General features: G+C 45.0%; 1 protein-coding gene across 1 annotated transcript in view; it reads left to right on the top strand.

Moving 5' to 3' along the window:
- SPAG17 (sperm associated antigen 17) overlaps positions 1–16,990 on the top strand; it is a 259,615-nt gene that overhangs the window by 123,957 nt on the left and 118,668 nt on the right. Inside the window, exons 4-5 of the mRNA XM_069760452.1 lie at positions 10,481–10,612; positions 10,967–11,141. Of these exons, the coding sequence (XP_069616553.1) occupies positions 10,481–10,612; positions 10,967–11,141 (307 nt within the window). The remainder of the gene's footprint in view (positions 1–10,480; positions 10,613–10,966; positions 11,142–16,990) is intronic.

Here is a 16,990-nt window from a genome sequence, read left to right as displayed (position 1 = left end):
CCATGCTTCACACACCTCACACCATCGCATCTCCCCCCATGCTTCACTCACCTCACACCATCGCATCTCACACCATTGCACCTCCCCTCCATGGTTCACGCACCTCAAACATCACACCTCCCCCCATGCTTCACACACCTCACACCATCGCACCTCCCCTCCATGGTTCACTCACCTCACACCATCGCATCTCACACCATCGCATCTCCCCCCATGCTTCACTCACTTCACACCATCGCACCTCACACCATCGCATCTCACACCATCGCACCTCCCCCCATGCTTCACTCACTTCACACCATCGCACCTCACACCATCGCATCTCACACCATCACACCTCCCCCCATGCTTCACTCACTTCACACCATCGCACCTCACACCATCGCACCTCCCCTCCATGCTTCACACACCTCACACCATCACACCTTCCCCCATGCTTCACTCACTTCACACCATCGCATCTCACACCATCGCACCTCCCCTCCATGCTTCACACACCTCACACCATCGCATCTCCCCTCCATGCTTCACACACCTGACACCATCACACCTTCCCCCATGCTTCACTCACCTCACGCCTTCACACCTCCCCCCATGCTTCACTCACCTCACACCATCGCACCTCCCCTCCATGGTTCACACACCTCAAACATCACACCTCCCCTCCATGCTTCACACACCATCGCACCTCCCCCCATGCTTCACACACCTCACACCATCACACCTCCCCTCCATGCTTCTCTCACCTCACACCATCGCATCTCACACCATCGCACCTCCCCTCCATGCTTCACTCACCTCACACCATCGCATCTCACACCATCGCACCTCCCCTCCATGCTTCACTCACCTCACACCATCGCATCTCACACCATCGCACCTCCCCTCCATGCTTCACTCACCTCACACCATCGCACCTCCCCTCCATGGTTCACGCACCTCAAACATCACACCTCCCCTCCATGCTTCACACACCATCGCACCTCCCCTCCATGGTTCACACATCTCAAATGATCGCACCTCCCCTCCATGGTTCACACATCTCAAACCATCGCACCTCCCCTCCATGGTTCACACATCTCACACCATCGCACCTCCCCTCCATGGATCACGCACCTCAAACATCACACCTCCCCTCCATGCTTCACACACCATCGCACCTCCCCTCCATGCTTCACACACCTCACACCATCGCACCTCCCCTCCATGGATCACGCACCTCAAACATCACACCTCCCCTCCATGCTTCACACACCATCGCACCTCCCCCCATGCTTCACACACCTCACACCATCGCACCTCCCCCCATGCTTCACACACCTCACACCATTGCACCTCCCCTCCATGCTTCACACACCTCACACCATCGCATCTCCCCCCATGCTTCACTCACCTCACACCATCGCATCTCACACCATCGCACCTCCCCTCCATGCTTCACACCTCACACCATCGCATCTCCCCCCATGCTTCACACATCTCACACCATCGCACCTCCCCTCCATGGTTCACACACCTCAAACATCACACCTCCCCTCCATGCTTCACACACCTCACACCATCACACCTCCCCTCCATGCTTAACACACCATCGCACCTCCCCTCCATGGTTTACTCACCTCACACCATCGCACCTCCCCTCCATGGTTCACGCACCTCAAACATCACACCTCCCCTCCATGCTTCACACACCATCGCACCTTCCCTCCATGGTTCACACATCTCACACCATCGCACCTCCCCTCCATGGATCATGCACATCAAACATCACACCTCCCCTCCATGCTTCACACACCATCGCACCTCCCCTCCATGCTTCACACACCTCACACCATCGCACCTCCCCTCCATGCTTCACACACCATCGCACCTCCCCCCATGCTTCACACACCTCACACCATCGCACCTCCCCTCCATGGTTCACACATCTCAAACCATCGCACCTCCCCTCCATGGATCACGCACCTCACACCTTCACACCTCCCCTCCATGCTTCACACGCCTCACACCATCGCATCTCACACCATCGCATCTCCCCCCATGCTTCACTCACCTCACACCATCGCACCTCCCCCCATGCTTCACTCACCTCACACCATTGCATCTCACACCATCGCACCTCCCCTCCATGGTTCACGCACCTCAAACATCACACCTCCCCTCCATGGTTCACGCACCTCAAACATCACACCTCCCCTCCATGCTCCACACACCTCACACCATCGCACCTCCCCCCATGCTACACTCACCTCACACCATCGCACCTCCCCTCCATGCTTCACACACCTCACGCCTTCACACCTTCCCCCATGCTTCACACACCTCACACCATCGCACCTCCCCCCATGCTTCACACACCTCACGCCTTCACACCTTCCCCCATGCTTCACTCACCTCACACCATCGCACCTCCCCTCCATGCTTCTCACCTCACACCATCGCATCTCACACCATCGCACCTCCCCCCATGCTTCACTCACCTCACACCATCGCATCTCACACCATCGCACCTCCCCTCCATGCTTCACTCACCTCACACCATCGCATCTCACACCATCGCACCCCCCCTCCATGCTTCATGCACCTCACACCATCGCACCTCCCCTCCATGCTTCTCACCTCACACCATCGCATCTCACACCATCGCACCTCCCCCCATGCTTCACTCACCTCACACCATCGCATCTCACACCATCGCACCTCCCCTCCATGCTTCACTCACCTCACACCATCGCATCTCACACCATCGCACCCCCCCTCCATGCTTCATGCACCTCACACCATCTCACCTCCCTTCCATGCTTCACGCACCTCAAACATCACACCTTCCCTCCATGCTTCACACACCTCACACCATCACATCTCACACCATTGCACCTCCCCTCCATGCTTCACACACCTCAAAACATCACACCTCCCCTACATGCTTCACTCACCTCACACCATCGCACCTCCCCTCACGCTTCACTCACCTCACACCATCACACCTCCCTTTCTGTGCATCATGCTCCCCTACCAACATACCTCCCCTCCACTGGGCAGCAAACATGGAGAAACCATCCACACACATCTTCTGTGTCTCACAGACATGGCAATTGGTAGCAGAAATCTCACATTATGACTCCTGAGACACAAGTACAGATTTCCACATCTCTCATCTCCGGTGCTTGTGCTGTTCAGTACATACTAGTCTCTTCTTGCTTGCTTCCCTCAGTAGTGGCTTCTTTGCAGCAATTCCACCATGAAGGCCACTCCTCATGGTCTCCCCTGGACAGCTGTTCATTTGCTGTGTCTTCTACTTTTTGTCCATGCATGTTTTATGAAGGCTGTTATTTGAGCTGCCGTCAATTTATAGTTTCTAAGGCTGATTACTCTAATGAACTTATCCTCTGCAGCAGAGGTCATTCTTGGTCTTCCTTTCTTGAAACAGGCTCTCATGAGCATCCATCATAGTGATTGATGGTTTTCATTACTGCACTTGAGGACACCATCAAGGGTAGCACTTATTATGTTCCTTTGCTTCTTATTTCCTTATGGGTTCTTTCCTTTGAGGTTTTGCTGCCTTCATTCTGAATCTACAGTCTGCACATTCCAATATTAACAGGAAAACCCAAGATTGACTGATGCTGATGTGTTCAACGTTTCTGCAGTATTCTGTAGGTACTGTATAGTAATGTTCATTATATGGTACTGTCATGTATACATTATATATCGGTATTATATATATTGTACTTGGATGGCAGTATAAATCTTATAAGGGGACATGCAAGACTAAACGTCCATCTTTCTGCCCTCGTCTCGTTTCTAGAACATCAGTTCTTGGTGGCGCTCTCCTGTGGTCAGACGGGTTAAGCTCTGTGAAATGGTTCTGGCGGATTCTCTCTCAGAAGTGCAGGGGGATTTGAGGACTTTTCATAGTTATCAGCCTTCTAGTGGAGGCCGGGACTTCACCGCGATTACTGTCAGTCTCCTGACCACGGCTTGAAAGATCTGAGCCACTGTGAAAGCTCCCAGCGACTTGTCATTCAGCAGGTCTGTGGTGAGCGGGCCCAGAGCAAGCACGTGCTGAAGTGGACGATTAACGCCGCCATCCCTAGGCTCACTGTTTACACTAACACACAAGTCACATCAGTAATGAGCCAGAAATGAGCAAAAGTGGAGCCGTTAATGCCAAGGACGTGCCGAGTCTTCATGTGATGTTGCCGGATGGTCACTGTCTAAACAGAGAAAAGTAGAGGTGACATGCAAGAAAATCTCAGGTATAAGGTGCAGGGTGATCTCAGGTGTAAGAGGAGATACAGGTGCAGGGTAATCTCAGGTGTAAGAGAAGATACAGGTGCAGGGTAATCTCAGGTGTAAGAGCAGATACAAGTGCAGGATAATCTCAGGTGTAAGAGAAGATACAGGTGCAGGGTAATCTCAGGTGTAAGAGCAGATACAAGTGCAGGATAATCTCAGGTGTAAAACGATACAGGTGCAGGGTAATCTCAGGTGTAAGAGTATATACAGGTGCAGGGTAATCTCAGGTGTAAGAGGAGATAGAGTTGCATGGTAATCTCAGGTGTTAGAGGAGATACATGTGCAGGGTAATCTCAGGTGTAAGAGTATATACAGGTGCAGGGTAATCTCAGGTGTAAGAGGACATACAGGTGCAGGGTAATCTCCGGTGTTAGAGGAGATACAGGTGCAGGGTAATCTCAGGTGTAAGGGAAGATACAGGTGCAGGTTAATCTCAGGTGTAAGAGCAGATACAGGTGCAGGGAAACCTCAGGTGTAAGAGATGATACAGGTGGAGGGTAATCTCAGGTGTAAGAGGAGATACATGTGCAGGGTAATCTCAGGTGTAAGAGTATATACAGGTGCAGGGTAATCTCAGGTGTAAGAGGACATACAGGTGCAGGGTAATCTCCGGTGTAAGGGAAGATACAGGTGCAGGTTAATCTCAGGTGTAAGAGCAGATACAGGTGCAGGGAAACCTCAGGTGTAAGAGATGATACAGGTGGAGGGTAATCTCAGGTATAAGAGGAGATACATAGGCTGTATAATCTCAGGTGTAAGAGAAGATACAGGTACAGGGTAATCTCAGGTGTAAGAGAAGATACAGGTGCAGGATAATCTCAGGTGTAAGAGGAGATAGAGTTGTATGGTAATCTCAGGTGTTAGAGGAGATACATGTGCAGGGTAATCTCAGGTGTAAGAGTATATACAGGTGCAGGGTAATCTCAGGTGTAAGAGGACATACAGGTGCAGGGTAATCTCCGGTGTTAGAGGAGATACAGGTGCAGGGTAATCTCAGGTGTAAGGGAAGATACAGGTGCAGGTTAATCTCAGGTGTAAGAGCAGATACAGGTGCAGGGAAACCTCAGGTGTAAGAGATGATACAGGTGGAGGGTAATCTCAGGTGTAAGAGGAGATACATAGGCTGTATAATCTCAGGTGTAAGAGAAGATACAGGTACAGGGTAATCTCAGGTGTAAGAGAAGATACAGGTGCAGGGTAATCTCTGGTGTTAGAGGCGATACAGGTGCAGGGTAATCTCAGGTGTAAGAGAAAATACAGGTGCAGAGTAATCTCAGGTGTAAGAGCAGATACAGGTGCAGGATAATCTCAGGTGTAAGATGATACAGGTGCAGGGTAATCTCAGGTGTAAGAGAAGATACAGGTGCATGGGAATCTCAGGTGTAAGAGCAGATACAGGTGCAGGGTAATCTCCGGTGTAAAACGATACAGGTACAGGGTAATCTCTGGTGTAAGAGGAGATACAGGTGCAGGGTAATCTCCGGTGTTAGAGGAGATACAGGTGCAGGGTAATCTCAGGTGTAAGGGAAGATACAGGTGCAGGTTAATCTCAGGTGTAAGAGCAGATACAGGTGCAGGATAATCTCAGGTGTAAGAGACGATACAGGTGCAGGGTAATCTCAGGTGTAAGAGGAGATACACAGGCTGTATAATCTCAGGTGTAAGAGAAGATACAGGTGCAGGGTAATCTCAGGTCTAAGAGGTGATACAAGTGCAGGGTAATCTCAGGTGTAAAAGCAGATACAGGTGCAGGATAATCTCAGGTGTAAGAGACGATACAGGTGCAGGGTAATCTCATGTGTAAGAGAAGATACAGGTGCATTGTAATCTCAAGTGTAAGAGCAGATCCAGGTGCAGGATAATCTCAGGTGTAAGATGATACAGGTGTAGGGTAATCTCAGGTGTAAGAGAAGATACAGGTGCAGGGTAATCTCAGGTGTAAGAGAAGATACAGGTGCAGGGTAATCTCATGTGTAAGAGCAGATACAGGTGCAGAATAATCTCCGGTGTAAGACGATACAGGTACAGGGTAATCTCAGGTGTAAGAGGAGGTACAGGTGCAGAGTAATCTCGGGTGTAAGTGGAGATACAGGTGCAGGGTGATCTCCGGTGTTAGAGGAGATACAGGTGCAGGATAATCTCAGATATCAGAGAAGATACAGGTGCAGGGTAATCTCAGGCGTAAGAGGAGATACAGATGCAGGATAATCTCAGGTGTTAGAAGAGATACAGGTGCAGGATAATCTCAGGTGTTAGAGGAGATACAGGTGCAGGGTAATCTCAGGTGTTAGAGGAGATACAGGTGCAGGATAATCTCAGGTGTAAGAGGAGATACAGGTGCAGGATAATCTCAGGTGTTAGAGGAGATACAGGTGCAGGGTAATCTCAGGCGTAAGAGGAGATACAGGTGCAGGGTAATCTCAGGTGTTAGAGGAGATACAGGTGCAGGGTAATCTCAGGTGTAAGAGGAGATACAGGTGCAGGATAATCTCAGGTGTTAGAAGAGATACAGGTGCAGGATAATCTCAGGTGTTAGAGGAGATACAGGTGCAGGGTAATCTCAGGTGTTAGAGGAGATACAGGTGCAGGATAATCTCAGGTGTAAGAGGAGATACAGGTGCAGGATAATCTCAGGTGTTAGAGGAGATACAGGTGCAGGGTAAACGGAAGCACACCGGCCCATCTTGCTTTCTGTCCCCTGATCATGTGCTGTCAGTAATCTGCTCTGTGTGACGGTGGCCATTCCTGCAGGTCAGCAGAGCACAGTGTTGCCAGATGAAGCAGCGGTGAAGTTGTTTAGTTGCTGCACCATTGTTTTTACCAAATGGCAGTGAGCTGTGCCACGGTACAACCTCAGCCCTGTATCTGTGGAGACACATGTAAGCTCCAGTGCCCAGCATGTGACATCGGCCGCATGGAGCGGGACGTCGGCCTCATGGAGCGGGGCGTCGGCCGCATGGAGAGGGACGTTGACCTCATGGAGCGGGGACGTCGGCGTCATGGAGCTGGGACGTCGACCGCATGGAGAGGGACGTCGGCCGCATGGAGAGGGACGTCGGCCTCATGGAGCGGGACGTCGGCCTCATGGAGCGGGACGTCGGCCTCATGGAGCGGGACGTCGGCCGCATGGAGCGGGACGTCGGCCTCATGGAGCGGGGACGTCGGCCGCATGGAGCGGGACGTCGGCCGCATGGAGCGGGACGTCGGCCTCATGGAGCGGGACGTCGGCCTCATGGAGCGGGACGTCGGCCTCATGGAGCGGGAAGTCGGCCGCATGGAGCGGGACGTCGGCCTCATGGAGCGGGACGTCGGCCGCATGGAGCGGGACGTCGGCCTCATGGAGCGGGACGTCGGCCTCATGGAGCGGGACGTCGGCCTCATGGAGCGGGACGTCGGCCTCATGGAGCGGGACGTCGGCCGCATGGAGCGGGACGTCGGCCGCATGGAGCGGGACGTCGGCCGCATGGAGCGGGACGTCAATGCACAGATGTACCAGGCGTGATCGCTCCCTGGAAACCGCTCTAATACAATAAAAAGCCTGCTGATCCCGAGCTCGCCACTCGCTCACAGGCCCCTCCAGCAGAAATTGACACCACATGGCAAAAGGGCCTAATTGTTACAAGGAAGGGAAGAAGGGGTCTCTGCGGAGAGGGGGTGCTGGCTGGGAGAGGGGGCGCCGGGGAGAGGGGGCTTGTCAGAGCGTTCACATCACCTCATTTATCCTCCTGTTACACATAAAGCAAATACTCCACCCAAGAAAGACAGATAGCGGTGGGATGTATTGGGGAGATCTAAGCTGCGTCCGCTATCACAGCCCCCCACATTCCGCCCCCCACGGCCCCAGAGCCATCAGCAGCTTTTATGGGGCAGTTTGGGGTTATTTTATGACTTTGCAGTGTATATGGGGCTCGGAGGAGAAGCTCCAGATGTTGGAGACTTGGTGGAAACAAGCTGTAAAAAGCCGGCCATAAAAGTGCAGTGAAGCGGGGGTCCGCCTGTGCCTGCATCTGCTGCGCCAGCTGTGTGTTCCCACTTCTGTCATCGCCCTCAGGAAACGCAATACCCCGATTTCACCCCAATTAGGTGGGGATAGTGGAGGGGGGCCGGGTGAAGGCTTAATTGGCTTCTTTATAGCCCCGGATTGTGGGACTCCCATTGATTCAGATGGCCCCTCCTGGGCCAGACAGCATCGCACACTACTACCCCCAATATCCAGGGTTCATCATTGCCACCCAGTGAAAGCTCAACAGCATCTTTACAAACGTTCCCCAAACATCAGCGCAACCAGCAGAGGTGCCAGTCACCGGCCCATGACCCGGTACAGCACCAGAAACAGCAGCAAGAATAGCACCAGAATCAACAGCAGGAGCAGCACCCAGGGCGGCACCAGAAGCAGCACCGGCCCATGACCCAGAACAGCCCCAGAATCAACAGCAGGAGCCACACCAGAAACAGCACCGGCCCATGACCCGGTACAGCACCAGAAACAGCAGCAAGAACAGCATCAAAATCAACAGCAGGAGCAGCACCCGGGGAGGCAACAGAAACACCGACCCATGACCCGGTACAGCACCACTCACAGCAGTAGAAACAGCAGCAGGAAAAGCACTAGAAACAGCACTGGGCCATGACCCAGAACAGCACCAGAATCAGCAGCAGGAGTCGCACCCGGGGCGGCACCAGAAACAAGACCCAGCCCATCACCTAGAACAGCAGCAGGAGTATCAGTGACCCATCACCCGCTACAGCGCCAGAAACCGCAGAAGGAGCAGCACCCGGAGCGGGTCCAGAAACAGCACCGGCCTATAACCCAGAACAGCACCAGATACAAGAACAAGCAAGAACAGCAGCGGGAACAACAGCCTAAACAGATGCCATCCGCTCGTATTGGGCACCCCTGGTGCCTCTTATCACAGGATCCACAACTTCCATCCAGGCACACTCCTTAAAGGGAACCTGTCACCCCAAAAATCAAAGGTGAGCTAAGCCCACCGGCATCAGGGGATTATCTCCAGCATCCTGTAATGCATTCTGTAATGCTGTAGATAAGACCCCGACGTATCCTGAAAGATGAGAAAAAGAGGTTAGATTATACTCACCCAGGGGCGGTCCCGGTATGATGGGCATCACGGTCCGGTCCGGGGCCTCCCATCTTCTTACGATGACATCCTCTTCTTGTCTTCTCCCTGCGGCTCCGGCGCAGGCGTACATTGTCTATCCTGTTGAGGGCAGAGCAAAGTACTGCAGTGCGCAGGAGCCGGGAAAGGTCAGAGAGGCCCAGCGTCATCGTAAGAAGATGGGAGGCCCCGGACCGCGACGCCCATCGTACCGGGACCGCCCCTGGGTGAGTATAATCTAACCTCTTTTTCTCATCTTTTATACATCTACATTCCAGAATGATGTAGATAAGCCCCTGATGCCGCCGGAGGGCTTAGCTCACCTTCGATTTGGGGGGTGACAAGTTCCCTTTAAGCACTTTTGGTCAAGGGTCCATAATATGAAATTCTGTGGATCCTGGAGGATAGGTTGTGATGCAACAGCAGAATAGCGAGTGCAGCTTTGGAGGTGACTGGAGGATAAGACACGATATAACAGCAGAATACTGAGTGCAGCTTTGGAGGTGACTGGAGGATAAGACACGCTGTAACAGCAGAATAGTGAGTGCAGCTCTGGAGGTGACTGGAGGATAGGATGTGATGTAACAACAGAATAGTGAGTGCAGCTCTGGAGGTGACTGGAGGATAAGACATCATATAACAGCAGAATAGTGAGTGCAGCTCTGGACGTGACTGGAGGATAAGACATCATATAACAGCAGAATAGTGAGTGCAGCTCTGGACGTGACTGGAGGATAAGACATCATATAACAGCAGAATAGTGAGTGCAGCTCTGGAGGTGACTGGAGGATAAGACATCATATAACAGCAGAATAGTGAGTGCAGCTCTGGACGTGACTGGAGGATAAGACATCATATAACAGCAGAATAGTGAGTGCAGCTCTGGAGGTGACTGGAGTCTCAGGATTAGTACTCCATGTTATGCTGGGTGTTAGGTGGAGATTAACCCTTGATGTTCAGTCTCCGTTTCTCAGGATGGGGGGCTCCTGTGTCCTCCTCTAATGATATTACGCACCTCTTCTCTCCTCTGTAACTCCCCGAATGTTTTCATTTCTGCTCCACAGGTGACAGAAGCGGCCAAGACCCTCCTGGACTCCGGGGAGACATTACCTCCATTACTGGTGGCCAAACTGCTCAAATTCCAGTTCCTGATCATCAAGCAGAAGGATATGCTGCGGAGGGAGGCCGAGAAGAAGGTGAGGCCCTGGAGGCCGAGAGGTTGCGCTTACGTTCCTCCGCATTGTGTCCTCAGCAGTGCAATAGTGAGACCAGGCGGCCAATACTCCACCAGTGACCAGCAGGAACCAGTACAAACCGTTATATGGGTCCAGACTGATAGAATCCCCCCGCTTACTGACAGACATTCTACATGAAGAGCCCACCATTGTGTGGTGACCATAGGGGCCATCGATGCCTGGATAATAGACAGACCTACTATAGCAGACACCAGAGAGACAGTAGCTCAGAGGAGGCATAACCAGGAGCAAAGCGAGCATGGAGGACCGGTGCGTAACAACCTAATCTATTCTGTATTCATTCTTCATCTTTAGCTGACAGAAGACAGAGGGAAACAAAAGGCAATAAAAAGCCCAAAGGGCAAAGTGTCAAGCGCAAGAGGTTCTGCGAAGACCAAAGGGAAAAAACTGCCAGAGGCGGCACCTGCTGTGAAGAAAGACACCGCGCTGAAACGCCGGGGGGAAGAGGACGACACCAACATCTACATAGGTAAGAAATCAGTCCTGTGAGAACGACGTTACATAACGCAAGAAGTCACGTCATAAGCTACAAGAAAATAACTACTATAATACTGCCCCTATGTACAAGAATATAACTACTATAATACTGCCCCTATGTACAAGAAAATAACTACTATAATACTGCCCCTATGTACAAGAATATAACTACTATAATACTGCTCCTATGTACAAGAATATAACTACTATAATACTGCTCCTATGAACAGAATATAACTATAATACTGCCCCTATGTACAAGAAAATAACTACTATAATACTGCCCCTATGTACAGAATATAACTACTATAATACTACTCCTATGTACAAGAATATAACTATAATACTGCCCCTATGTACAAGAATATAACTATAATACTGCCCCTATGTACAAGAATATAACTACTATAATACTGCCCCTATGTACAAGAATATAACCACTATAATACTGCTCCTATGTACAAGAATATAACTACTATAATACTGCTCCTATGTACAGGAATATAACTACTATAATACTGCCCCAAGTACACGAATATAACTACTATAATACTGCTCCTACGTACAAGAATATAACTACTATAATACTGCCCCTATGTACAAGAATATAACTATAATACTGCCCCTATGTACAAGAATATAACTACTATAATACTGCCCCTATGTACAAGAATATAACCACTATAATACTGCCCCTATGTACAAGAATATAACTACTAGAATACTGCTCCTATGTACAAGAATATAACTACTATAATACTGCTCCTATGTACAGGAATATAACTACTATAATACTGCTTCTATGTACAAGAATGTAACTACTATAATACTGCACCTATGTACAAGAATATAACTACTATAATACTACCCCAAGTACACGAATATAACTACTATAATACTGCTCCTATGTACAAGAATATAACTACTATAATACTGCCCATATATACAAGAATATAACTACTATAATACTGTCCCTATGTACAAGAATATAACTACTATAATACTGTCCCTATGTACAAGAATATAACTACTATAATACTGCTCCTATGTACAAGAATATAACTACTATAATACTGCCCCTATGTACAAGAATATAACTACTATAATACTGCTCCTATGTACAAGAATATAACTACTATAATACTGCCACTATGTACAAGAATATAACTACTATAATACTGCCCCTATGTACAAGAATATAACTACTATAATACTGCTCCTATGTACAAGAATATAACTACTATAATACTGCTCCTATGTACAAGAATATAACTACTGCAATACTGCTCCTATATAGAAGAATATAACTACTATAATACTGCCACTATGTACAAGAATGTAACTACTATAATACTGCCCCTATGTACAAGAATATAACTACTATAATACTGCTCCTATGTACAAGAATATAACTACTACAATACTGCCCCTATGTACAAGAATATAACTACTATAATACTGCTCCTATGTACAAGAATATACCTACTATAATACTGCTCCTATGTACAAGAATATAACTACTATAATACTGCCCCAAGTACACGAATATAACTACTATAATACTGCTCCTATGTACAAGAATATAACTACTATAATACTGCCCCTATGTACAAGAATATAACTACTATAATACTGCTCCTATGTACAGGAATATAACTACTATAATACTGCCCCAAGTACACGAATATAACTACTATAATACTGCTCCTATGTACAAGAATATAACTACTATAATACTGCTCCTATGTACAAGAATATAACTACTATAATACTGCCCCAAGTACACGAATATAACTACTATAATACTGCTCCTATGTACAAGAATATAACTACTATAATACTGCTCCTATGTACAAGAATATAACTACTATAATACTGCTCCTATGTACAGGAATATAACTACTATAATACTGCCCCAAGTACACGAATATAACTACTATAATACTGCTCCTATGTACAAGAATATAACTACTATAATACTGCCCCTATGTACAAGAATATAACTATAATACTGCCCCTATGTACAAGAATATAACTACTATATTACTGCCCCTATGTACAAGAATATAACCACTATAATACTGCCCCATGTACAAGAATATAACTACTATAATACTACCCCTATGTACAAGAATATAACTACTATAATACTGATCCTATGTACAAGAATATAACTACTATAATACTGCCTCTATGTACAAGAATATAACTACTACAATACTGCCCCCTATGTATAAGAATATAACTACTATAACACTGCTCCTATGTACAAGAATATAACTACTATAATACTGCTCCTATGTACAAGAATATATCTACTATAATACTGCCCCCTATGTATAAGAATATAACTACTATAACACTGCTCCTATGTACAAGAATATAACTGCTATAATACTGCCCCTATGTACAAGAATATAACTACTATAATACTGCTCCTATGTACAAGAATATAACTACTATAATACTGCCCCCATATACAAGAATATAACTACTATAATACTGTCCCTATGTACAAGAATATAACTACTATAATACTGCTCCTATGTACAAGAATATAACTACTATAATACTGCCCCTATGTACAAGAATATAACTACTATAATACTGCTCCTATGTACAAGAATATAACTACTATAATACTGCCACTATGTACAAGAATATAACTACTATAATACTGCCCCTATGTACAAGAATATAACTACTATAATACTGCTCCTATGTACAAGAATATAACTACTATAATACTGCCCATATATACAAGAATATAACTACTATAATACTGTCCCTATGTACAAGAATATAACTACTATAATACTGTCCCTATGTACAAGAATATAACTACTATAATACTGCTCCTATGTACAAGAATATAACTACTATAATACTGCCCCTATGTACAAGAATATAACTACTATAATACTGCCCCTATGCACAAGAATATAACTACTATAATACTGCCCCTGTGTACAAGAATATAACTACTATAATATTGCCCCTATGTACAAGAATATAACTACTATAATACTTCTCCTCATGTACAAGAATATAACTACTATAATACTGCTGCTATGTACAAGAATATAACTACTATAATACTGCTCCTATGTACAAGGATATAACTACTATAATACTGCTCCTATGTACAAGAATATAACTACTATAATACTACCCCTATGTACAAGGATATAACTACTATAATACTGCTCCTATGTACAAGAATATAACTACTATAATACTGCCCATATATACAAGAATATAACTACTATAATACTGTCCCTATGTACAAGAATATAACTACTATAATACTGTCCCTATGTACAAGAATATAACTACTATAATACTGCTCCTATGTACAAGAATATAACTACTATAATACTGCCCCTATGTACAAGAATATAACTACTATAATACTGCTCCTATGTACAAGAATATAACTACTATAATACTGCCACTATGTACAAGAATATAACTACTATAATACTGCCCCTATGTACAAGAATATAACTACTATAATACTGCTCCTATGTACAAGAATATAACTACTATAATACTGCTCCTATGTACAAGAATATAACTACTACAATACTGCTCCTATATAGAAGAATATAACTACTATAATACTGCCACTATGTACAAGAATGTAACTACTATAATACTGCCCCTATGTACAAGAATATAACTACTATAATACTGCTCCTATGTACAAGAATATAACTACTATAATACTGCCCCTATGTACAAGAATATAACTACTATAATACTGCTCCTATGTACAAGAATATACCTACTATAATACTGCTCCTATGTACAAGAATATAACTACTATAATACTGCCCCAAGTACACGAATATAACTACTATAATACTGCTCCTATGTACAAGAATATAACTACTATAATACTGCCCCTATGTACAAGAATATAACTACTATAATACTGCCCCCATGTACAAGAATATAACTACTATAATACTGCTCCTATATACAAGAATATAACTACTATAATACTGCCCCCATGTACAAGAATATAACTACTATAATACTGCCCCCATGTACAAGAATATAACTACTATAATACTGCTCCTATGTACAAGAATATAACTACTATAACACTGCTCCTATGTACAAGAATATAACTGCTATAATACTGCCCCTATGTACAAGAATATAACTACTATAATACTGCCCCCTATGTATAAGAATATAACTACTATAACACTGCTCCTATGTACAAGAATATAACTACTATAATACTGCCCCTATGTACAAGAATATAACTACTATAATACTGCTCCTATGTACATGAATATAACTACTATAATACTGCTCCTATGTACAAGAATATAACTACTATAATATTGCCCCTATGTACAAGAATATAACTACTATAATACTGCTCCTATGTACAAGAATATAATTACTATAATACTGCCCCTATGTACAAGAATATAACTACTATAATACTGCTCCCTATGTACAAGAATGTAATTACTGTAATACTGCTCCTATGTACAAGAATATACCTACTATAATACTGCCCCTATGTACAGGAATATAACTACTATAATACTGCCCCTATGTACAAGAATATAACTACTATAATACTGCTCCCTATGTACAAGAATATAACTGCTATAATACTGCCCCCTATGTAAAAGAATATAACTACTATAATACTGCCCCTATGTCCAAGAATGTAACTACTATAATACTGCCCCTATGTACAGGAATATAACTACAATAATACTGCCCCTATGTACAAGAATATAACTACTATAATACTGCCCCTTTGTACAAGAATATAACTACTATAATACTGCTCCCTATGTACAAGAATGTAATTACTATAATACTGCCCCTATGTACAAGAATATAACTACTATAATACTGCTACCTATGTACAAGAATGTAATTACTGTAATACTGCTCCTATGTACAAGAATATACCTACTATAATACTGCCCCTATGTACAGGAATATAACTACTATAATACTGCTCCCTATGTACAAGAATATAACTGCTATAATACTGCCCCCTATGTAAAAGAATATAACTACTATAATACTGCCCCTATGTACAAGAATATAACTACTATAATACTGCCCCTATGTACAAGAATATAACTACTATAATACTGCTCCCTATGTACAAGAATATAACTGCTATAATACTGCCCCCTATGTAAAAGAATATAACTACTATAATACTGCCCCTATGTACAAGAATATAACTACAATAATACTGCCCCTATGTACAAGAATATAACTACTATAATACTGCTCCTATGTACAAGAATATAACTACTATAATACTGCTCCTATGTACAAGAATATAACTACTATAATACCGCTCCTATGAACAAGAATATAACTACTATAATACTGCCCCTATGTACAAGACTATAACTACTATAATACTGCTCCTAAGTACAAGAATGTAACTACTATAATACTTCCCCCTATGTACAAGAATATAACTACAATAATACTGCCCCTTATGTACAGGAATATAACTACTATAATACTGCTCCTATGTACAAGAATATAACTACTATAATACTGCTCCTATATACAACAATATAACTACTGTAATACTACCCCCTATGTACAAGAATATAACTACTATAATCCTGCCCCTATGTACAAGAATATAACTACTATAATACTGCCCCTATGTACAAGAATATAACTACTATAATACTGCCCCTATGTACAAGAATATAGCTACTATAGTACTGCCCCTATGTACATGAATATAACTACTATAATACTGCTCCTGTATACAAGAATATAACTACTATAATACTGCTCCTATGTACAAGAATATAACTACTATAATAC

This window comes from Ranitomeya imitator, chromosome 3 (assembly GCF_032444005.1).
Source record: "Ranitomeya imitator isolate aRanImi1 chromosome 3, aRanImi1.pri, whole genome shotgun sequence".
In the NCBI taxonomy this organism is placed as follows: domain Eukaryota; kingdom Metazoa; phylum Chordata; class Amphibia; order Anura; family Dendrobatidae; genus Ranitomeya; species Ranitomeya imitator.
Note: the sequence above shows the minus strand (reverse complement) of the source record. Positions and strands in the feature narration are given on the sequence as shown.